This window comes from Aythya ferina (assembly GCF_964211825.1).
Source record: "Aythya ferina genome assembly, chromosome: 2".
Classification (NCBI taxonomy): domain Eukaryota; kingdom Metazoa; phylum Chordata; class Aves; order Anseriformes; family Anatidae; genus Aythya; species Aythya ferina.
The window spans coordinates 33,794,091-33,818,940 of record NC_140297.1 but is presented as its reverse complement, the minus strand read 5'-3'; the positions used below and the strand labels follow the sequence as shown (position 1 = coordinate 33,818,940).

General features: G+C 39.2%; 1 protein-coding gene across 3 annotated transcripts in view; it reads left to right on the top strand.

The window, feature by feature from the left end:
* Positions 1 to 24,009, top strand: part of RAPGEF5 (Rap guanine nucleotide exchange factor 5) — a 161,383-nt gene extending 137,374 nt beyond the window's left edge. For all 3 annotated transcript variants that reach the window (XM_084507491.1, XM_084507490.1, XM_084507492.1), the window contains 8 exons: positions 611 to 733; positions 1,975 to 2,153; positions 4,926 to 5,016; positions 7,424 to 7,474; positions 8,573 to 8,660; positions 11,846 to 11,910; positions 17,229 to 17,283; positions 20,372 to 24,009. In XM_084507491.1, coding sequence (XP_084363617.1) covers positions 611 to 733; positions 1,975 to 2,153; positions 4,926 to 5,016; positions 7,424 to 7,474; positions 8,573 to 8,660; positions 11,846 to 11,910; positions 17,229 to 17,283; positions 20,372 to 20,490 — 771 coding nt within the window. In that variant the 3' untranslated portion in view covers positions 20,491 to 24,009. The remainder of the gene's footprint in view (positions 1 to 610; positions 734 to 1,974; positions 2,154 to 4,925; positions 5,017 to 7,423; positions 7,475 to 8,572; positions 8,661 to 11,845; positions 11,911 to 17,228; positions 17,284 to 20,371) is intronic.
* The last annotated feature ends 841 nt before the right edge of the window (positions 24,010 to 24,850 follow it).

Genomic DNA, 24,850 nt, shown 5'->3' with positions numbered 1-24,850 from the left:
TTGAAAATCAGAGCTAATAATGGAAATTCAAATGACCCTTAATACTGGCGATACCAGTGAACTCCACAGTGATAACCTAAGTAACTTTTATGAGTCAGAACCTGCAGTGTTTTACTATTTGTTGGCAACTGCACTTGGAGTAAATTATGTTGAATTTATGCTGTTTGTAAATGTATGTGGATTGGTGGCAAGTTTTGTATATTTATTCTGGAGCTGGTGTGTTTGCATGATGATTCCTTTACCTTGTAATACAAAAATTTCCTGGTGTCAAAATTTACTTTCTTGATAATTTCAGAAGTTATATTTTCATTATGTTCATTACCTGTTTGGTCAGTGTTCTACACTTAAGGTTTAGAGAGAATAAGAGAAAGGGAAGGAGAAATCCTAATCCAATGGGAAATCATTGATCCTATTGACCAATTCTTGTTTCAGGCTATTTATTAAATAGGCTATAACTCATTGATTTTGATTAGTGTGGAAAAAAAACACCTCAGTGCACTTAGAAGATTACTTACTCAGTCAGCTCTGTTTTGTACCTTGGTCTAACATCTGTTTCATTGTGAAGCTTTTGGCATTTGCTCAGAATTTTTTGTTCTTGTCAATTATTTAGAACCCATTTGCTGAAAACGAGGAGTTGCAGCAACGGTCTGTGAGAATTTTGGGAATCAACACCTGGGATCTTGCCTTAGAACTAACAAATTTTGACTGGAGCCTCTTCAATGCAATTCATGAGGTGAGGAGCACCATGCTCGCTTCAATGTACATTGTTTTCATGCAGCAGTATATTGCTTTGGTGTCTTGATATTGCACCAGGATTTTGGAGCATTGGTATTCCTTGGTTCTTGGTTCACTGTCATGACAATATGATGTCACAGTTCTCAGTAGTTGTGGTATTGAATCAGGTCCAAGACATGGGTTGTAATCCTTGATACTGCAAAAGTTTGACAAAGGTTTGTAACTTCCCTGTGGTGGTGCATCTCATGTTCCCTGTATACATCGTGGGTTTTATTGAAACTTGCCTCAAGAGAGTAAAAGATCACAATTATTCTCTAAAAACTGTCTGTATTAATGTGTTGTGGATGCAAATTGTCCTTTGCACTCAACAATATTCCAGTAAATACAGGACTCTATGAATAAGTGACCTTGATTTCACTTTAATCACACACACACACACACAAAAAATAAAAAAAAAAATCACTATTTCAGCAAGTTAGATGTTCACATTACTGCTCTGGTTAGGTTTCAATGAAATAAAAAAACACCGGGCAGGCTTTATAAAATGTCATAATATCCCACTTCAGTGCCCACTGGATTGTTTCAATGACTTTGATAGGTTCTGCTGTGAGGTTCTGAGTAAAACACACAGCTAACAGTACAAAATGTCACTTGAAAATATCATTCAGTGAAAAGTGTGATGACTTTCTGAGAAAGTGACTGGGAAATTCCCTTGCCTCTCATCAGATGCTTTCCTTGATCTTTTATTTCATGTTCTTTTGCTAAGGTTAGACACTTCAAAACAGAGCTAGTCAAGATATTTTTTCTTTGCACAGAAAGCAAGACCCATGCTTCTGTTCATGAAAATTTGGCCATTTTTAGCAAGAAATAGGAGTGGAAATTTTTCAAATTCTGCAGTGCTCTGGGATTTGGTTGCTTCTTCCTGCTGGAACAGAAGTGATGAAATTCAGAAAGAGACAGATTAGTTATGTCCTGTATCTTCCTGAAATGAGAAGTGGAACTGCAGGAAATCTTAAAAGAAAAGTACATCTTGCAGGACTTCCAGTTCACCTGAATACTGTAATAAGCCTCTAGACTGCTAAGCCAAACCAAAAACTGAATGATTTGTGATTGGCTCATGGACAATAAAAAATAGCCATTTGTATCCAAGTCTTGTCTCAGAAATATTTGTCATAATTTATAACTTCTTTATATTTAAGTCATTTTTGTATCCCTAATAATATTGACAATGTCTTCCAGCAAGAGCTCATATACTTCACATTCAGCAGACAGGGCAGTGCTGAAAACACTGAGAATCTCAGTCTTCTGCTTCAAAGATGCAATGAGGTCCAGCTTTGGGTTGCCACTGAGATACTCCTCTGCAGCCAGCTCTGCAAACGTGTACAGTTGGTCAAAAAGTTCATCAAGATTGCTGCCCAGTAAGTTACTAAAGTTGCAACAAAAATCCTTGAATTCAAATGCTTTATATATATGTATATATGGTGGGAAAAGAGAATTAGGTGCAAAGCAAAGACAAAAACCTAATTTGCCATCCTGAGTTCTAAGAATGTAGTAACCATACCTAGATAAAACAGAACATAAACAACGACAGCAAATACTGGCCAAAATTAGATGTGGTGGAGTGTATGATGTTCAAATCTTCCCCAGCTACTCTGCCAGTGTATTTGCAGCATCAACTGTAAAATACATGATGATGTAGGGCTACCTCCTTTCTTAGCAGGGCTAACCTGAGGAGGCATGTTGCAAAACATTTGAGCAGCAACACTCATTCTCCAAAGACTACAAGAGAACCAGAAAACTGTTTTAAAGGCCTACCTCTAGAGAGAAAACTCGCTTCAGTAAGCTGTTGACCCGTGCAAACTTTCCCAAAAGTTTGGAATACTCTTTTAATTTGTTGAAATGGGTGGGGGAGGAAGGGGGAAGGGAAGGGGAGGGCAGAGGTTCTTCACTAATTAGATATGGCAGTCTATTCTTGCACTATTAGTAAGTAGTACTGGCATTTATTCTATGCCTTGGAACAAAATACACATATACTATAGACAGAGAGTTCTTCTCTCTGTAATTATTCTTATTTGGGTAACCAAGAGAATGGAGCAATTTAAATATGTGCAACCATTCTTCTTGCCTTTCTCCACTTGTTGGTCTTTTGCAATATTTGAATATGCATGTTCATGGAAAATGTATAATTTGTTCCCCTCATCGACTGGGTTGATTTAATTTGCAAAGCAGTTACATACAAAAGGCTGTTCTCTACTGAAGCAGTGCCTTTGGTGAAATGAATTTTTCTAATCTAATCTAGTGTAACTCATAAATGTGATTTGATTTAGGTTGCAAGTTCTGGGGTATACAGTACTGCTTTCATTTTCTGCCTTATCAATGGCCAAGTTTGGTCCAGTTACGTCAAAACTGGTTGGTTCTGTGTGCCTTGCTTGCACCACAATAGTGTTAATTTGCATTCCAAGAAAAGTTTCATATGTCTCACATGAATAGGGATATATTTGTCTCCAGACTAGAATCTTTCTCTATGTGAATTAATTCTGTGTCTGTTAAGTGAATAGTTGAAGCTGTGGAAACTAAATACAGTTGTCAGTAAATGGAAGTCAGGCTCTCCCAGTGCACTGGATAAGCACCCATCAGATCAGTTATGTCAAAATCTGCATACTGCTATACAAATAGGACAGTATCTAGTTCGCTGAGGTCTTGTTTTAATCCAAAAATCATCTTTCTAAAACAGAACCTTATAATATCTCATAAATTCTGGACAAGTTAGGGTGGAGAAATAGTGTGCTATGTGCAGCCACAAGCAGCCCTGCTGTTTTGTTTATGACCAAGGAAGAGAGGTAGGGAGCTGAGAGCAGCTCTGACTGCTCCCTGTTTTCTCTTTTAACTTCAAGACACGACACTTGAAGTTAAGTGAGAGATGTGCCATCTAGAGATGTTATGCCATCTTTAGTGTGAGCTTTATATAAACTTGTAACAAGTGCCAGAGAGTTTCCAGTCTAAGGCCTTGGCATGTGCTTTTCCACGGTGATTAATCCAGTGAAGACAGTGGATTCACTCATACCTAAAATCATCTTAAGAGGATTCTCTCTTACACGCACACATCTTTTTATTTCAGGATTTCAAATTTCCTAATGGACTAGAAATAAGCAGGGGCCAACTGTATGTAGTGAAACATCGAAGAATAGAGGTATCAAGCAAATTCCACAGGGACCACTATTGGAACCAGTGCAAACTGCAACTAATTTATAGGGATATGTAAATTGAACATTAATCAGATTTTCAGACAATAAAAATGATGAGGGATTGCAAATGCATTGGAGGATTTAAAAAAAAAATTAAAAAAAAAGAATGATCTAAGGAGTCTAGTGGCATGTGCAAACAACAGTGGGATAAGATTTAATTTAGATAGATGCAAAGTAATTCAGCTAGGGAATGCTAATACTGAGCTGAAGAAATAACTGCGTGATTGTAAAGAACAGTGCTGTGACAAAGGTCTTTGGGTGATAATAGATGACAAATTAAAGACAAGGACAAAGTGTGACGCTGTTCCAAGTAAATATATTTTATATTTGTTTTATACTTGCATAGGAGAAAGATGTAAGAACTTAGAGGTGAAGCAGTAATTGTGCTTCTCCTTCTTTTCCCACTGTCTCACATATCTCCTTGGTAAGAAGTAGGGCAGGGAGAAAAGTTAAAATGAATTACAAAGAATTCAATGAAAGATAATAGCAATATAGAGAAATAGATTGCTCTCCATGACCACAAGGAAAAATTGAAGGAACCAATGATGTACAATTTACAGAAAAGATGAAAGAGGGGATGAAAATATTTATAATACAACACAATAGAGGTCAAGGAATTATTCTGTATGGTAAAGGACAGCAGAGAGTAACTTGGACATTGAAAAGGGAAAATTACTTCTGACAGCAAAGGAAGAAAAATAACCTGCCAACAACAGGGTTGATGAGACAGTGGAATGTGTACTAAAAAACTTCTTAGAGACCACATCACCTAGACTGCAGGTGGCCATGATAGGACATTTAATGAGTTCATTATGTGGAAGATGATTGTATGTTAGTGCTGAGAGTTGAAATTGGGCTCAGTAACCTAGGATACCTGTGCATTCCATTTATCTCTTATTCTGAGGACAAAAATCAGAATACAGCATTCATATTTTTATTCCACAGCTGTAAAGCCCAAAGAAATCTGAATTCATTCTTTGCTATTGTTATGGGTCTCAACACTGCGTCTGTCAGCCGGCTGTCTCAGACCTGGGAGGTAAGACACATCTTTGTATCTTTTAGACCCTGTCAAAAACATTTTTCATCTATGTTGTGTACTGGTGAATTGCCTTTTCTTCCTAATTATTTGTTTTTCATGCTGAAATCTAACAGAGGGCAAATGCCACAAGAGAAACTTTACTGTGACCTGAAGCCGTAGGTACACAGCCATTCAAATAAAACTAAATATGCCTTTCCAGAGCTTCTAAATAAGAGCAAAGCAAGGAGATCTTACCCGTTTGTGGAAGAAGGGGGTGGATGTGGATGGGGGGGAAGTCAGGTACATTATCTTAGCATTTTAAATATATGTCAGAACAGAAAGTCTTATAAGAAAGTCTTATAAGATTGGTTCTAAACAAAGCATACCTTATTATGGAATAATTTCATTTATTCAAGGTATATATATCTTTGCTGATGAAACTAAAATGGAGGAAGAAGTCATTTAATGTAATATGCAGAGAAATTTCATCCCTTGCCACCCGCCTAGCACCATAAGTGGGCAGTACTCAAAAAAATTAACATGTAACACAAAGTAAAAAAGAATAACTGTGATCTCCTTTGTTGGAGATGCCCTCGAGCACCAACAGCTGAAACCCAATGGCCGTTGAAGAGTCACAAAGCTATCTAACACAGTCCAGTGAAGTCTTTCCCTCTTAGCTGAAATCGTGCATGTGAAAACATCACCGTGTATGTCAGTGACATTGGCATGTAGAGAAATGAGGGCAATGACTGCTGCTTTGGGATGGAGTTTACAGGGACTTGGATAAGCAAGGCTATTTCAAATAACAGTTAAAGCAAAAAAATAGGAAAAAAAATACACACCTGAGGAAAACAACACAGAAACCCCTTGTTTCTCCAGCTACTAAAATGCCTTGCCCATGAGGGAACATTTGCCCTCTTATGGGTTGACTTCATCTCTTTTCTTTGGGCTTTGGTAGGAGAGTGGAAGGGGCTAAATACAGGTGGCAATGGTGGTGCAAGTGTCTCCAGCCTGCAAGCACACAGAGCTCTCCAGTGCGGTGAGACCCCTCTGAAAATCATGTGCCACAGATGTTCTTCTCTGGGAAGAACAAAATGTATTGCTTGTCTGAACAGGGAGTGCCTCTGCATATGTATCATTGTGAATATGTCAAGTTCCTGTGTGTAAAATATTTATGAAGTTGCATGTGTTTTTTATAAAAATTTACTGCACTGGAAATTTCAAAAGCAGAAGGTTATTTGCATTAGTAATGTGACTTCTAGAAAGTAGAGCAATGTTTATAAATTAATTATAATTACTTACACATGTAAATGAAGCCACCTAAATTTAAGCAACAATTTACACACTAAACTATATTGGTTCTGCACTTGAATTCTTAAATAAGTAATATACCCTGAGCATATTCTACATTTTTTTTTTCCACACTATGCAGCGTTTTAATGAGCCTAAGATTCACTGATTGAAGATATTAAAAATGTGCAATTGCAATTCCACATTCAGTTATCTTCGCATTTTAATCGTACAGCTCATCCACTTAATCTTAATTGTTCTAAATCTCTTTGGTAGTGTCATTGTGGCTGTTGTGGTCTAAGTACACAGGCAAGGCAAGATTTGTAGTAAGGGGATAAATTCTACTTGAGCTAACCAGTGTAGCTGGAGAAAAGATACGCAAACATTCAGGTCCACACACCCGTCTTCAAGTCAGAAATACAATAAGCAAAATTCAATTTGAACAACAATTGCTTTGAGTATGAGATGAATCCATTAAAGCATCTCAGAGAGTGGATGCTTATGGAATAGAGCAGGCATTAGCATATAGGGAATGAAGGAAGAAGTTATGTTGTACCTGAGCTCCCAAGGAGGGCATTTTGTGCAATTCCCTGTGGGATTAGGATGAGACCTCAGAGATGGGGTACTCGTTTTTTAAGGGAAGTTCTCGTTCTCTGAGAGCAGCATGGAATACCATGGGTAAGCACCAGGGTGGTGTATTGAAAAGCACTGAGTGTTATGCCAATTCATTTCCAGAGCCCATAGTTTAGAGAGAGAGAGCAATTATAAAAATAATATTTAACCTGGTTGTGATTACAGAATCTGAATCCTCAGTCAGTGCTACTATTTCTATCTTGATAAATACAACAGATATGGACGCTGGGCAAGAAAATAAAAATGGCTGCTAACGTGCAGTTTTTTGTAGAAGAATGGTGAAAGTGTGGAGACAAGGCTTCAGTCACAGGCATTACGTTCAGGTCTGTAAGTAGGGTGTTTAGAGCTGAGAAGCAGAAGTAACTGCCTGAGGAAGTGCAAAAAATCAGTCTCATGGAAAGAAAGAAAAAAATAATAAACATTTTTCTACTTTTTAAAATCAAATTTACTGTTTTTTTTTCTTTTTTTTTTTTTTTTTTTTTCTCTGTGTTCCCCACTTCAGAAAATTCCTGGGAAGTTCAAGAAACTTTTCACTGAACTGGAAAGCTTGACAGTAAGTACAGTGATGACAGCCCAACAGAGTTGCTTGTTGTTACTTGCCATCCTTCTTTGTAATTTATTTCAAGACCGTCTGTCATTATCTGGAGCTGAAACTTGGTTACATCACATCTGAGGTTTGCCATAGGCCACAAAGCTCTCCAGAGCTCAGAGGTGGTCTCCAAAAAAGAAACAAGCCCTGTTCCTGACTGCTGGAGGAAGGGCAGAGAGAGGCAAACTTGTCGCTAGTTCACCAGTACCAGTTTGGAAACTGTTCTGTTGCTGTGGTGGTTAATTGTCCTCTATCCAAAGAAATGTGCTGCATATCAGAAGACAAGGAGGGTAGTTTTAAAAAGCTAAAAACATAAAATAAAAAATCAGAGGCTCGGGATCTTTTTCACCATTATTAAAGCTGAGTAAACAAGTGTTTCCTCTGGCTGTCAGGGAGCTGGATGCCTGGTGAGATCGCTGCCTAGTGCAGGGAGCATGAAATCCAGCCTTTAACAATTGTCATGCTTTTGCACTTTGAGTCCTTTATTAATTAACATGTTTTCAAGATGTCTGTGAGCTGGTGTACAAAACCGCTTATTCATAGAGGAAATTGAGATGAGTTTTTGAATTACACAACACTGATGATACATAGTCTCTTATTTTCTTTGACAATGTCCAATATGTTCCTTTTATCTGAGACTAGGCAGTTTTGTTTCTTGGTTATTGGGTGAGAGGGAGCAAGGAAGGAGGTGTTTATTTTTTAAGAAGAAATTAATCGGCAATATATTCCAAGGGTATAATCAGTGCTAGAAAGTAAGCTGAAGAGATTTTGCTAATAGAAATTTGTGGGGAAATCATAGAGCAAAGTGAATCTGTTCTGCAGCTTACTCCATTTTTAGAACTGTTTCATCTGGAGGAACATAATTGCTTTTGTTGTTTTCATTGTTTACATTTCCTGTTCAGTTTAGTAAGTCACCTAGTTTAGAAAACCTTTATATACCTCGTTTCCGAAGAAACCTTTTTATATATAAGTCATGTTCAGATTGTAAGCCGATAATGGATTTAGAATTGCTCTTTTTATAGCCTATTGATTTTTCTCTCTATTACCCAAATGGTTTTGTAGGACCCTTCTCTGAATCACAAAGCTTACAGAGATGCATTCAAGAAAATGAAATCTCCGAAAATTCCCTTCATGCCCTTACTTCTGAAAGGTATTGTTGAAGCTTGTCTACTCTTTTTTGTCATGTCAGTGCGTGTACAGAAATTTGTGATGGTTAGTTAATATAATTAAAAGGTGATTTTTCCTTCACATGGGGTTATGATGTGTGTGACAGACACAAGGATACCTACAAGATAGTGCTCAGTCTTGATAATAATAAACACAGCTGCTTTTTAAGACGGGGAAAATGGCAATTTTCACACAGGTTTTCAAATGGCAGTGCTTTCCCTGGCAGGCATGGGCAGAGCAGCCTGTGGTGGCTGCAGTTGCATCCCCTTGAGGCTGTCAGGCAGACAGCAGTGCTGTGTGTCCTGCAGGCTGCATGCACACAAGCAACCATGGTCACACTGCTGTTGGGAGGGTTTGCCTGGCCTCCTTGAAGCAAAACTGACTGGTGTTACAGATTTTGTAAAGCTATGCAGAACAGGATCTGCCCCCTTCCTCTGTCCTGAGAGGAGAGGGTTGTCAAGCCTCCTGTAGGTCTGAGATACACAATAAAACTGCTTGCTTAACTCAGCTAGTTGGGCAGCTAATTCAGTGGCAGGTATTTCAAATACTTCATTATCTCAGCGTCATTAATTATTAATCGTCTTGTCTTGAACATGACAAATTCATTTGATTAGTCCTTTATTTGGAAAGTGTTCTCGTTAGGCTGTTTATGATAAGCTGCTACTGCTGCAGGTTTAAAATGTTTGAAGACAGGTCTCTAAACAAGCTGGTGACAGTTTGGGAGCCATAAGGCACTTCTCTTCTTTGCATGCATCTAAGGAGTTTACATAAATTCTGATGGATACAATTATCAAGACTTCAAAAGAAGGCAAATATAAACAAGTAACTTGTAGCAATGATGTTTGCACAGCGTTGCAATACAGGGTATAAAAGCATGCACGTTTTTATAAGTGCATTCATGCAGCATGTTCTCATGTCTCTAAAGTGTGTTGGATATAACAAGGAGACTGCAAAATGATACAGTAAGCTTCTTCAATACAGTGATCCATAAGGAGATGTTGCCCTGGCTGGTAATTCTCAATGTATTGTACAGTACATGTGACTACATGCTGTATCAAACGTGTTTGTATTAAAATTATCTACAAGACCAATAAAATAAGCATCAATAGCACAGAAATCATTAATAAGTCAACAAACTAACTGTATTTCAACACAAGAGGAAGAAAAGTTGTTTCAAGAAAAAAAAATCAGTATAAACCTTTCACTAATTATGAAAAATAACTTCAGAATGTCCTTTTAAAGTTAATTAAATGTAAATGCAGAGCTCTCTTACAGCACAGACAGCATGAGAAAGTCAGGCAGATTTTTCAAATATGCAATAAAATGCTGTGTTGTACCATTACAACATAGCTCAGATGCAATTTTCTGCTCCACTGAATTTATCTAGACTCTTAGTTGTTGGCCGCAAAGCAAATTTCTGTTCCTTCCACCCTGAGAGATATCCATTGCAGTCACAGACTTAAAAAGCTGTCTGGAAATTTCTGCTTCCAGTAGAAGTTCCTCATTAGAAGTGACGTTTTTTCACTGCACTGATACAGAGACAAGTAATGCCTGCCTGCCAGCCTGGTCCTGAAGCTGTGTCCTTTCTGTGTCCTTTTCCCCAGGTGCCCCAAAGGTGGAGGAGGTGCAGATGGTCCTGTTCCCTCCTTCCCCTCTGATTTTTTAGGGTTCCACCCAGAAGCAGAGAGGCACTGGAGGCATGCCCAGCGTATCCCCACGCTTGCCCCACTTGCTGAGGAGTCCCTGAGTAGATCTCGGCTCTCCATCCACCCCTCAGGCAGAGCTCTGCCTAATGAGTCCCAGCCTCGGGTTTCCAACCTCATATTGAGCCATTACCATTTCCATTCTAAGCAATTACAAAACCTCCCTCAGGCACAGAGTGAATCTTTGAAACAAAAGGAAATAAATCAGGTTGGCTGTTTTGGGGTAGGATGACAGAGGTTGGTAAAGCAACCGTCAGTGTCAGCTGCAGGTTGCTGTCCTAAACCCATCCGAAACTAGCACTCAGCCTGGGGACCAAGTGGACATGAGAAGGAGTCCTGGAGATGAGCACAGGGTAATGTTGAGATGTGCAGTTACACTGGTGTACTGGAGGTTGGCACCTCAGCAGAGAGCGAGCTGTGACTTATGAAGTAATAGTGTCAGAGTCCCATCTCGTTAAACCAGTGCTGGCTGCTCCTGGTCCTCATGGGTACATGTGCATCCATGCGGTGCACAGCTAAAGCAGGAGGAAAGTGATAGGGGGGTATGGGTGGTGATGGTGTCCCCTGACACCCCTGACTGATGTCCTCGACAGTATTTTTGTTGCCCAGAGGATGCACCACGGGAGGCAGAGTTTCAGTCCCCATAGGGAGTCTGTCCATGACCTCAGGATTTCATGTCTGAGGCAGGTATTGCTTCGTGTCCTAGCAGGCATAAGAAAAATGGAAAAAAAAATGACCTCCAGTTACAGTTTTAATTGTAATTTTAACCTCACAATGTTTGTTTTGCCTGATTTCTTTTTTTAATTTTTATTTTTTTCTTTCCCCTCCAGTTCATTACAGTGTGTTCAGTTCCCTTCCTGGAGACAAATATAAACCTTTTCCTTTTCCTCTCACTGACCTTTTTTTACCTTTGCAAATTCTCTCCAACAATGCTGTGTAAGAGTCTTTTAACTCCCTGGGGTTTGCCTAGCCACAATGCTTACTCCAACCTAGGGTTTCAACTCTAGTTTAGTCACTTGTGTTTAACCTCACTGTCTGGTCACTGCTGTAGCCCACATCGCTGTGGGGACTTCAGAGTCATGCTGCCCTACAGAGGGAGATGAAGGGGAGTCAGAGCTGACTCCATGCCTGGTAGCTGTGCCCCCTTGGAGCTCTGGGCTCAGGGACTAGCCAGCCCCTGCCTGGGCATGGCCATGAGTAGTGTGGCTGGATCGATCCCACGTGGTGCAGAGAGCAGGAAGAAATCTGGGCTCTCACTTGAAAATCTTCTTATTGCTATGTATATGTAAAGTCTGTCATGCCAAGCTTTTGTTCCCTTTTTGTAAGGTACTGTGGCCATCCTTTGTGGGATATTTTCCTCTTTTTTTTTTTTTTTTCATAGTTGTTTAGTCATTTTATTTCTTTGTACTGAACCACAAAGTCATGAAAAGTAATTATTTTCCCTTATATATATTTTTTTTTTCAGATGTAACATTCATCCATGAAGGAAATAAAACATTTCTGGATAACCTTGTTAATTTTGAAAAACTGGTAAGTTAATTTTGTCATTCCTGTTTTTCATAGAAATTCTCATTCTCTTCTTCCCTTTCCCCCTCTTATAAGACTAAAAGGTTTACTTGTGAGTGAAAGAAGAGGAAGTAAACAGAGGTTAGCTCTGCTGCTTCAAAGAACAAACAGGATAAGACAGCCATCAGTTGAACTCCCCTGCCTCCTTCCTCCGCTACTCTTCTCATTCCTTCTTCCCTCCTTTTGTCCTGTAAAATAGTTGAGACAGTGGTATCCAGCATCAGTGCCACACAGTCCACTCAGTTCATTCCCAAAGAGACCTGTTCCTTTACATCACCTTGTGGACTGTTTCTACTCAGTTAAGTCCACCTGCCTGAGCTTTCTCTGAGTTGTTTTATATTTTCTTAAGGCACCATAGAGAAGGTGGGTCCAGTTTAACACTAGTGCCTGGTATGCCAATTCCAGGGATTTCAAATTAAAATAAAATTTATGATCTAGGTTAGATGATGAAGATACTAATACCTAAAATGTGAATTAATCTGACTGTACGTATTACTATATTAACTGTTATATGGAAGGCAAATAATAGAAGTATCCTTGGGTACATCTATTCTATACATGCTGTGACATCTATGCTGGCATGATATTCCAGATGGAGTTTTGATTTTTCTCATTTGTACTAGTTCTTTGTTGATAACACTTCTGTAGCACTGAAAACCATAGCTAATATATCAGAAGAGTGTTGGCAAGGAGAAGTTTTGGTTTTGTTTGTCTGGCCTATTTGATCAAGAAACCAAAATGTTCTTCCTGGTTTCTCTAGATGTGCAATGGCACTGTGAGTCCAGATGGTTGTTCCAAGGGAATTGTTCCTACCTATTTTCATCATGTGTTTACATTTATTCAAGAATGAACATGCAAACAGGGTATTATTCATGAACCAGATGTTGAACTTTTTTTTTCACATCCTAACATAACTCATATTGTCTTTCAACTTATAAGCAGATGTAGACTTTGTCTTTTGAACCTGAGATCCTCTTTTTGTGTTTTCTATTTGATTCCCGTACCTTTTCTTGTTGCAGACTTTAGGAGATCACTGATTTGCATTTAATGAAAGGTTTCCTTGTCCCAAGTCCATTAACTGTTTGACCTTTAGGTGTTTGCATAAAACTCATTAGCATGTTCTTCTTCATTGCCTCTTGGAAGTACATCCAATTAACATGTAAATTAAACTAGCCCTTGATGCACAATAATTGTTACTGAAATCCCCCCACTGGCCCATATATTAATTTAGTGGAAATATACGATATGATTCTTATTTCAATCTTAGCCAGACCTTGTTTGTTTGTTTAATGTCATGTATACATTTAATGTATGGTGGGCTTGCTTGGTAAGATTTCTTATCCTTCCTATCACCACTGTCTCCAGAGGTGGTGGGATCTTTGCTAATTGACTTCAGTGAACCAGGATTTCACCTTTTTGATGTAAAAGGATAAATGGGGCATCTTAAATGGGGGAAGAGTCTGTGTGATGGTGGTGGGGTGAGGGTTGCTAACACTGACACTTCCTCCAAATTGTTAGTCAGATCACACCCTGGGGAACATGTTGTCTCATGGTTGTCCCAAGTCCTGTGTATGTATGAATGCAGACAACAGTGCAAGCTACAGAAGTGGAAGCTTAGAAGAGATTTAAATAGGGGTGTAGGGAAACTCAGACAGTATATGTATCACACTGGTTCGTTTGGATTCTAAGGTATTTAGTCTCTGGGCATGAATGTACTAACAAGGCGCTTCACACATCACTGTGTATATGTCCATGTTTCTTTTCTACTTGTAAAGGCTTTGTCCCAGTGAAGAAAGTCTTTTCTGGTGTTTTATTACTGTGCTGAGCACTTTCTGACCGCTTGAGAAAAATTAGGGTTGACATTGACTCCTGCTTAGTTTGGGTCAAGCTGCGGAACCTCACCTGCAAATTTGCTGTTGCAGAAAAAGAAGAAAAGAATTATTCTACCATAGCAGATTACTGCTTTGGGGAAGGAATTTACTCACTGTCATAAATACGTAGAGATTCTGCTTATGAATTTCAAAGCAAAGACGGTTTATTATGTCTTCATTTGAGTCAGTACTTTTGAAATATTTCAGGTCTGCATTAAGCACTTGACCTGAAGGAAGACTTGTTAGTCTGAACCATTGTTTTTTCCAACAATATCAGATGGTTTAATAAAATATATAAGCTCTTACTGCAGTCCCTGCTTATTTTATATTCTTAAGCCATCATTGCCACAAAATCCTACCATGAGTGAACTTGATTTGACATTACGTGATTGCAGTGAAGATAAAGTTAATTCAAAGTATAAAGAAAAGAATTTGCAAGGAGTAGAAAAATAAATGACCTTTTGTCTTTGGAATGTTACCCAGTAATAGCAAAATTTGAAGGGACTGCAGTGGTTTATTTAACTAAATGTTGGGTAAACTCTAGTCTACAATAGAGTTAGATTGCTATTTAATTCCATATACTCTTCATCTATAAATGAAAAGACAGCCTTATACCGTTACATCTGAAGATTTCCTGTGTATTTACTGAGTAGTTTCCCTGAATTGTGGCTTCAATTTTTTTTTTCAGTAGGCAGCCATCACCCATATCTTAACAATGACATGTCTTAGATACACTTCAACAAACTCTAATACAGGTCAGTGGCCATTACCGTTTTAGATAATGCCATCTTACATAGTATCTTCAGCAGTGAAAACTGTACATGCAGCTGAAGATTTTCAACCTTCCCCAACCCCCAAATATCTGTACAATTCCCAAGACTGAGCTTTTGCTATCATCAGTTAAAGGAGTGCTAATGATCCTAGGTAGCTGGGAGGCTGAAAACCCACAAGAAATGTGTTATTCATCACACTAATGGTACGCAAGCATCTGTTTAAACAGTAAGGAAATAGCATTTACTTTGCAGATGAGTAAGCTGATTTTCTGTATTACAATTGGATCCCAGAGAGTTGGAAATGGACAGACGCTCTAATTGGGCTAGTAAAGAAGAGAGATTTGGGATTCTGCTTTAATAGGGTGTTACACAAATAAGTTCTTCACCACCACAGCATCACCTTCAGAAGCTATCTTGCGATGGACCCCACACTGACTGATAAAAGTAGCAGCAAAGAATGAGAGTGTGTGTGGTAAGGGGGGGGGGGAGGGGGCTCTCTTAATTCTAGGAGCTAGATTCAAAGGGTAGCAGCTGAAAACTATGAAACACATTCTATGTTCCTATGTTAGAAATATCACAGTGGCAGCAGTGGTGGAAGTTGTAGCTTTCCCAATACTCGCACTATTGACCATGAAGGACATCGCTTGGGAACTTCATTATAATCGGTGCAAGAACATCAGCACAAGAGATTGTGTGATTGCATGGCAAATGAAGTACAACATGTAGCAAAAATATATTTTAAAAATTGATTCACTGAATGTGAAGTTTCCATTAAAGCTGTTTTTCCTGTGATAAGCTTTCCTGCAGAGGAATTCTGTAAGCTACTCCCTGAGTGTTGAGAGAAGAGCTGTTCTATGTCATTCTGATTTTATACATATTTTGCTGAGGACAGGTAATCTGTTCCATCTCTGTTTATTTTTGAGGGAGATGTAAGAACACCATGAACAGTTTTGCAATGAATAGTTAAGCAATTTGCTTAAATCATTGATCAGATTTGGTGAGAAGTTGTTGGCCAAATTCTGTATGTTTTCACTTTTCTATCACTGAAGCAATCAAATAAATAAGAGTAATGCTTCAACAGATGTATGGGTGAAATCTAGTGAAAATGAGTTTACTTTGCTGATTTGTAGTGAACAGTTCCAGTTTTTGTAGGTTGAAGACCTGAGCCTGAATGAGAAACCAGACTTAAACCTTTTATTTCCTCTGCGTAATCTAAATGAACATCCAAAATTTACTGTACCTCAGAAGAACAGTAAAATGACAATGTTTTAAATAAATGCCATATCAAAGTAAACCATGTATCATGAGTTATGATTTGTTGGAACTGTAAAATGGACAGATATTTGTAACTCAGGGGAGGAAAAATACTTGCAGGAGTGTATTAAGAAGCACTGAAGAGAAATCTCTCATGTAGCCTGAATTTCCTACCTGCACTACCATGATATTCTTCCAGAGAATGGCCAAGGCAAGACATTTCCAGTTCTTGTGGCACCGCTGTATGGCTGTTGCAGCAGTCTTTCAGATGAATTATGATTCTGTAACCAATGATCCCAAGATGGTTTAATTATTCTACCATGAGGGAATCTGAATATAAATAGCTGCTGAAACATTGTACATGGCCCCACACTAAATGGAGAGAAGTTGACAACTACAAATGCATCTTTCTTAATCTTTCTTACCTCTGATTTATGGATTGGAAAGAAGAATTAAAGTTCAAATTTAAAGATATTTTTTGTTCCAGCATCAACTGAAAGTGAATTCTGCAGCGCCATCATTAATACTTTGTTAAAAGTCATTTTTTTTTCCAATGGTATTCTGACTTCACATTTCATTTTTCCAGGACTTCATTTTCTCAGAGCATTAAAATCTTTCTTCTTTAGTTGGAAAGCCCAATAAATCTTTTTGTTCTGCCAAAATGGGACAAAATTCTCCTTTTGGGAGGCAAGAGAATAATATATTCCTGTTAACAACAGCTTTTTTTTTTTTTTAAATGGAATGCCATGCCTTGGAAAATGTCTGTGGAGATGTTAGGGTGTTTTGTTTATCTGGGATGTGGGCTGTATTTTTGTGTGTTGGTTATCTTACTACAGAAAACTGCTTAACTGACACTAGGACCTGCTTGTGCTAGGCAGCATATGGATATATGCTGAGGTTTTGGCTGGGCTACAGAGAGCTTGCAGCCCAATTAGACAACACATGGATACAGAAGGAGAGGTTGCAGAATACTGGAGGCCCTGGATAATGCACTAAAGACAGGAGTTGGATGCAGAAGTACCCAGCTAATCCGCACGACTTTCCTCTTGTAGCCTTTCGGTTTAATAAAAGTCATGAGAACAAAAAATAAGTAATTGTATGGCTGTTTTTCATTATTGCTTTCCATGGGCTCTTTGGGAGTTGTTCTCATTTAATCTGTGCAATACCAATAAGGACATCCTCAACTAACCTTGTTTCATCATATATTACCACTGAGCCAGAGAGCAGGGTAGCCTTTCTGTTGTTCCCCCACTGTCCTCATTTACTACTTTACTACAGTTGATTTTTGCTTTACAGCATAAGGTGAGGAGACTTTTCAGGATTTTCTAATGACAGAAGCCATCTCTGATTTTTGCACTGATGTTTTATCTATGTGTCTTTGCAGCACATGATTGCAGATACTGTTCGATCGTTGAGACATTGCAGAAATAACCAGTTTGGTAAGTAGACAGATTTGCTCCTTGATTTGCCTTTTTACAGACATGGGGGTGATTGTATTTTCTGTTTTGTTTGGTTTTCCTTCCTTCCTCCCTTCCTCCGTTCCTCCCTTCCTCCCTTCCTCCCTTCCTCCCTTCCTTTCCACTTGCTTTGCTTTATTTCAGCAGCAAAAAAATATTGCCAGTTACTTAAGCAACTGGCAAGAGGGGATGTAATTTCTGGAAGGTCAAGGCAGCAGTAACCAGAGTTGGATAAAGTTTTACTTTACAAAATGTTCGTAGAACATTTCCAGATTTATTTCTTTATATATATATATATAAATGATTTTCCTGCAAAAATTACTACCTTCCCAAAATACTGGGAATGATAAAACAAGATACAAGTGTAGATGTGCAAACTGCACTTAATAAAGGAGGCTGCTGTTTCTCAGTTTCCCAGCTATAACTCAGTTACCTCAGTTTGTTCTGGAGAGACTGACACCACGGAAGCATTAGACACCAGAGAATCAAACCCTAAAGGCCCATGTTAGAAGACCCTAGCTTGCTTTCTTCTGCTGGTAACACAGGAGGAACCTTGTTTGTTTTTCTCCTCAGCAATTCTCATTCTCTGCAGAGGGGTTAAACACAGGATGGGGACAAACACCACAGTTCTTAAGGAAGTGGTTAGAGTTTTTAAGCCAAACACACTAAATATGTAATTTACTGAGGCCACTAAAACCTCTTTTCCAAAGAGCTTCAGAACTGTGCTGTAGCATGAATGTGGGATTTTCATGGTTATGGAGAAAGAGTTTGAACCATCTTCTTTGCAGCTGTATTTTCAGCAGCTGGCAGCAGAGACACTGACAAAAATAAATAAATAAATTGTGTATAAATACATTTACACACATATAGAACTATAGGTACACACATATAGAACTATAGGTACTATTAAGATTTTTGATAATTTTTTTTCTATAAAATTACTTGCACATGTGCACTGACTTTTTAAAAAAGAAAGGTTGCTTACTATGGTTTTTATGTTATTTTGATACTTACATACAGAAAGAATGGGAGAAGAATTACATTTTTGTTTTTCTTCTGTTAAACCAGAAACTGAAGAAAGTAATGAATAATCCAACCCATACTTCTATGTTAAATGTCTTTTATTCGGCATTATAAAATGGTAGCATTGGTTCCTTATAACGAGGTGAATTTTTTTCAGCTTCTTTGCAAAGCTTTCATCTCATCTTTGCTTTTTTATTTTATTTTATTTTATTTTATTTTATTTTTATGAGAGGTTTTGTAAGTGTTGCAACATAAATCTAAGGTTAATACCTGAGATTTATCATATAATCTGGTAGTTTGAAGTACACATTGTTATTTTATTTTACCACAGACTTGATTTATTGTGAAGCTGGCATTAAAAAGCAGCTTATACAGATATCCCTGTAGGCACACTTTTTTTTTTTTTTTTTTTTTTTTTTTTTTGGTTAGATTCGTTTAGGCATGAAATGAATTCACTGAATATTTATTGAGACTTTATGGACAGTTTCCTTTTCTAGTGGGCTTATTTTGCTCTCAGGAATGTGAATCTTTCTACTGCATCAACTCCCAGATTGGCCTGAGAGCAGCAGGCATCTTACTGTAGGAAAGAATTCAAACAAAACCAAGCAAGGAATATTATTATTGTTTATGAACTGTATCATGTCTATTAAGTGTCTTTCTGGATCAGAAGCTGATTAGGTTCCAAGTAAGATTGAAATGCATTTTTAATGGAAACAATGCTTTTATATCCTGAAAACAAATAATAGCATTTCCAAAATCAGTCAAAGCAGCCTGAACAAATAACACAGTTGAAGCTTTTTGTAATTTCAGGTGTTAATGAGAAATACTAATGTTTTTCAATACATGAAGCACAGCTGCTGTGATCTATTCCCCAGCACCAGAAAGGTCACTGATATATTCTGACACAGATTTATCACATTGTCCTGTTCTCTCCCACATTTCTGAAGTCAGATAGGTGCTTAGAAATAGCTCCTAAAAATAGCTTCCCAGGAACACCATTAGCAGCTGCATGCAGAAGCTGCTGCTTTGACATCTCATGTTACTTGCATAGCATCAAACAGTGCTCAGTAGAAACGAGTAGGATGGTTGGTTCCTGGAAAGCTTCTCATGTAGCTGGAGAGTGTGGAAAAAAGGATGATAATGAAACAAAAGAGAGGGAGGGAGCGTGCAAGTTAAGCTGATTGGTTTGGGGAGTTTTAAGGGTTTTCTCCTTTAATTTATGGTAATGTTATTAAAAATTCCCTGAGGACAAGGACTGGAACAGAGCTCTTCAGCTTTCGCCAGTTTGTTAGCAGTCAGCAATGGAGGGCAATGCATCTTGTTGTTTTCTCTGCCTGTCTCAGTAGCAGTGGATTTAGCTTTTCCTTTTCTGCCTCTGCCGGCTGGGAGGTTTCACAGGCAGTGAGTTCCCAAAAGCTCGTGCCAAGCTTAACAACTGTAGCAGAAAACACACGCTCTTCAAGCCACCCTTGAATTTGCAAGTTGCGCAGCTAATTCCTCTTGCCATATAAGCTCCCATGAAAGAGCAGCGAGATTCTGTTATTAGACAGAAATCAAAAGCTTAACAGATGAAAACCCAGGGGCCTGCAGAGCAGCTTTGAAGAACTTCAGCATCCATCTGTTGCACTGTTGCCTTTCACCTTCTCCAAAGGAAATGACTCGGGGGCCTGCTGTCTTACCTATTTGTTCTGAAACTGTGGAGGAGTTACAGGCTGGATCACCCACCCCTGCTCAGTGTTACCTGTTGCTCTGCGAGGGAGCCCTTGCATTGCCCTGTCAGGGGACATGCCGCCCATGTTCCCAGCAGCAGCACATCTTCCTCCTGGGAAGTTCAGTGTCCTGCCACCCTCCTGCCCCTCCTGCTCTGCCTACATGTGTGCAAGCTGTCTGGTGTTGGCTACTTCTTCCTTCCTCCTCCCCTTTCCTGTATCTAGCTGTTACCTCATGGGTTGCACTGAAATAGCAAGTCCTTTGTGTTGCTGGCATGCAGAAATGAGTAGCAGGCAAGGTGCAGCTCTCTGATTCCTTCCCTTTCTCTGTCCTGTAGGCAATGAAGTTCCTTCAAAAGAGCACCATGAACTGAAGCCATACGTCCACCACCTGCATGTCATCGACAACCAGCAAGCTCTCTTCGAGCTTTCCCACAGGATAGAGCCACGCGTGTGAGCGTACACAGCTTCATATAACCTTGTAACTGCAGCACTTTGAATTAAGTGAATGTTTATGCCAAGCATGTTGCTTCCCTATACGAGAACAGTTTACTGAGTTTTATCAGTAGCTCACACAACATGCACAGGAAAATCGGGCAGAGCAAGCAAAGAAGCTGCTCACAGAGCTGCAGGGCAAGCTTGGTGCTGTCCCCGCTCGTCACCAAGCAGAGCAGTGTTCTTTGAGCTCAAGAGCTTGGTTTCTGTGAAAATATTGTTTGGTCCAGTGTAGCTTTCAATGCAGATTCTGCCAGTATTAGAAAGAAAGGAAGCGTCACATCACAGCAGCAAACCATTGCAGCAAGCAACATGAAGCAAGGGGATTCGCAGTTGGTCGCAGTGTGTACTTCGCTAATTCAAGGTTGCCAAAAATACTGTGCAATCCGGGCAGCTCCCCTGCATCCACCAGAGCATCTTTTTTGGGATGAGTGCGGACAACCAAGGACTGGAACATAAAAAGGCAGCACACCAGGTGAAGTTCAAGAGTGTGTCATGATTTGGAGGTCAGTAAACAGTTGATACTGTAATGGCCCCTTAGGAATCTGCTTTATAAAACACACTGTAGGAGCCAATCCACTTTTGTTGCAGTTTCTGGACACAATTGTTTGTACACAAAAAAATGTGTTACTTCCTTTTCATTTATCTCAGATTTAGTACTAACTGCATTTAAAGGGTTATAGACTGTTATAGAGGAGCTGCTTTTTTTCAGCTTGGATTACACCCTCCTTTGTGTCAATTCAGAGGCAATGCCTAGGCTCACCTACATTCCTGACTAACCTTCTGGAAATGCTCTGTTTTAGCAGGTAAGATTTCACCTAACTCACACAAGCTTCCAGTTCCTAAAGAACAGCACTGTACACCCTGCAGGGTACCAGTGTAACATCAGGCTGTTGGCGTTAGGGTCCCTTTCTGCTTCTGTGCACCTCACACATTTTCCTTAGCCAATTTTCATGTAGTTAAAAGTAGTACTTCAGGGCACGTACTGAGGCAGCAGTTCTAAAGTCCTGTCTACAACTGACCTAAATCTACACACCGCTCTCACCATAGCTCCGGTTTTCAGCGTGAAGAAGTTACACAAAATAATGTGTGCTGCTCTGCCTGGCACTCTCGTTCATACACAGACATGCAGTAACAGTCCCTTTGCAGAGCAGGGAGGTGGATACATTGCACCACTCTGCCCATCTCTATCCTATGTTTTCCATGTGAGGAAGATGTCCAAGAAGATGCTCCTTTACTGAAATGTGGATCTACTGAACTAGCATGCTCTTCATCATTGTGTTATCTCTGGTTTAAAGGGATTTTTAAAAAGCAGCTTTAATAAGTAGTCTGTGGGAAAAATCTGTAGAATGCATTCAGTTTTCCCATCTGTGAAATATTGTATAGATCTATTGTAAAGGAAACAGATGTTTCAGAAATGTATTTGCTTGTACTTTGTTATTATCAAATACTATATGATTTTTTTTTTTTAAAGAAAAAAAAATCTTCTTTTTACCCAGTAAAAAGAAAGAAAAAAAATAAACTCTTGCTGGCCATGGAGTAAAAATTTCCTATGTTCTTCTGTAGATGTGACTGCACATATTGTAAATAAGTCTTTTGTGCAAACAGACCAAAACTGTTCAGATGAGTATACTAGCTGCAGTGGACTCCCTTTTTGCAGTGTAAGAACACAAACCATGGGTTGAATTTGCTTCTTGTTTTGTTGCAGTTCTTCCTCTGGCTCCAGCACTCCCTGAATCCCCACCCTTAGATGCATTACCTGCATTGTCTGCTGGTTTTTGAGCTCCCCCTTGTGAAATCTCATTACTACAATGTTATTTTTAAGAGCCTGCATGTAGACCTGACTGCATGCATTAGCACATATGTTATAATGCTATTCCACAAGTTGTTCTGTTGAAAACTGTGGGAGAGGGAGCATAAGAAAGTACTTGCAGTTCACTGCATTCAGCTCTGTGATAGTTTTGGTGGTTACTGCTGTTGAAGCAGCAGCAGTGCCAGAGAAGAATAAAGGAAAAGAAAGAAGAGAGGAAAAATAAATAAATAAAAAAGACAACTGCTCTGGCTTTAATTTGAAAGTATGCTAAAGCCAGCTTGAAGGCTCCTCACTGCCAGTTCAAACTGGCTGAAGTAAGTTGTTGGGTAATGTACCAGTGGGCTTCAAGCCAGCCTGAGCATTGGCTTTCTGCACCACTGTAACTTCATACTGAATCGGGTGTTGTCTGTCCCTTACAGCTGGCATGAAATCAGTTTGAAGGCACAAAGCCAGCACTAAGCATGTTATCCAAGTTCTGGCTAACTGGACTATTTTTTAAAACTTTATAAACTAATTTTTGTAGTGGCCTTTATTATTTAAATATGACTTGATGGTCTGAGGGACCGACTTTGGTGCATCAATTTCACATTGAAAATATGGGTCTTTAAACTGTTACCTAGAAGAAAGGCAAGTAGCCCAAATAATGTGTCTAACAAACAAAAAGGCCTGTCAAAGTCTTCCTTCAACACCTGAAGTATTGCAGAGCTGGGCTTTGGACTGGCAGGCACTTTGAAGGTGTGGTGGGAGAAGAAACAAACCATGTGAAAGTGCCAGGGGCACTACATAGCCTCTCCCGGGGCCCAGCACAGGTAAAACTGTGATTTTTAAACTTCATCCTTGCCCAATACCACATTTATGTTACATGGATAAAATCCATGAATCCTGTAAGTTCAGTATATCACAGTGACACCTGAGGTTAAATATTCTGCATATTTTCATGAGTAGCTAGGAGGAGTAATTAGACAAAACCAAGGAAAAAGCTAGGTCACCCTACACATCTGATGTGTGATTTTGCTGCATCAAATGTAGATGCTTCCATTATTTGTTTGATTCTAACCCCATTTCAGATAGAAGTTAACTGCATTTGCATGACACTGGCAAAAAAATAAAAATAAAAAATATATTGAAACAATAAGATATGTGGCTGTAAAATTACAAAGAAAGATGTAAATACTAAACATTTTAGCAGAGTAATATTTATTTGCATAGCCTATTTATTGTCATCTTATTACACTGTTAAGAAATACTGGGATGAAGTCAGTGAGCTGAGGTAAGAACACCTGCCTGTTATGTTCTCTCTGAGTGCCATAATGCTGTCAGCTTGCATTAAAAGTAATAAAACAGAAAACCCCAAATCAAGGTATTTACCTAACTTCTCAGGGACTACAGCTAGTAGTTATCCACCGCTATGAGACCTGGTATGTATGAAATAATCTGATTTACCAGAATCAATGTTGCCAATGTTTTCCTTTTCATATTTCATGCTTGTCTGCCTCTGTACATATTAATTGTGTTGTGTATTTATGAGAGCTAGTAAGCAATAATTTATATGTCAAAATGGCCAAGCAATACAAGGTTAAAACTTGTAGAAGCAACTGTTACACTTATCTTGCATTTTCCAGTGTTTTTTAATATTGCTTTTCAAAATATAAAAACTACCTTAATGAAGACTGGGCTCTGTGCCTTCCTGCCTATCGCACTATCCTAACCAGAATATTTTATGCTCATACTTATTCAACTCCGTAGCCGCTCGCTGTGTTTGTGAGGTGGATGCAGTGCCTGGCTTGGGAGCCTGGCTCTATTCAGAGCCACTGGTACCTCTCTGGTTGGTGGGTCTTGCTGATGCTGATAAATACTAGGTGATTTCAGAAGCAGAGATTATATTAACGGGGTCTCAGCTGTTCCTTATCATCACCGCACAGTCTAAGAGGGGCCTAGAGCCACGGTGAGAAGTCCCTGTGGGAGAGGGGAGGAGTACATCTATCTTCAAATTCCCCGGAGTCTGCTTATCAGCACTTGATCCTCTTAGTGAGGGGAGCAAATGCTTTCCCCTCGCATCATTTGTCCTTGCTGCTGCTTCTCCAGTTTCCTCTCTCTTCTCTCAGCTTGTCTGGAGTGTGAAAGTCAGAGCCTGCAATGAGCAGTGAGTGTTCTGTAATGCACCTGAGGCTTGTCTGCTCCTTCCATCCTTTCCACTCATAAACTACGAACCACTAAGCCAAGCCTGGCTATTTCACACACAAATAACACTTGGTACCTATGGTGTGATGTCTGTTTGAAGTGCTTTATAAACAGGTAGTGCTTCATCCTCTAAGTGGCTGAACCTTACCTAGACTTTTAAACTTGATCAACAAAGTATGTGTGACAGCGTGATATCTAGGTAGGGTGTATAATAATTGAAACTGGAATAATTGAAATGGTACAAGCCCAAAATGTAGATACAGCTCTATAACATCGTTTAAAGATTTTTCCATGCTGTCAGGACCATGCAGATACGTAGGACTGAGGA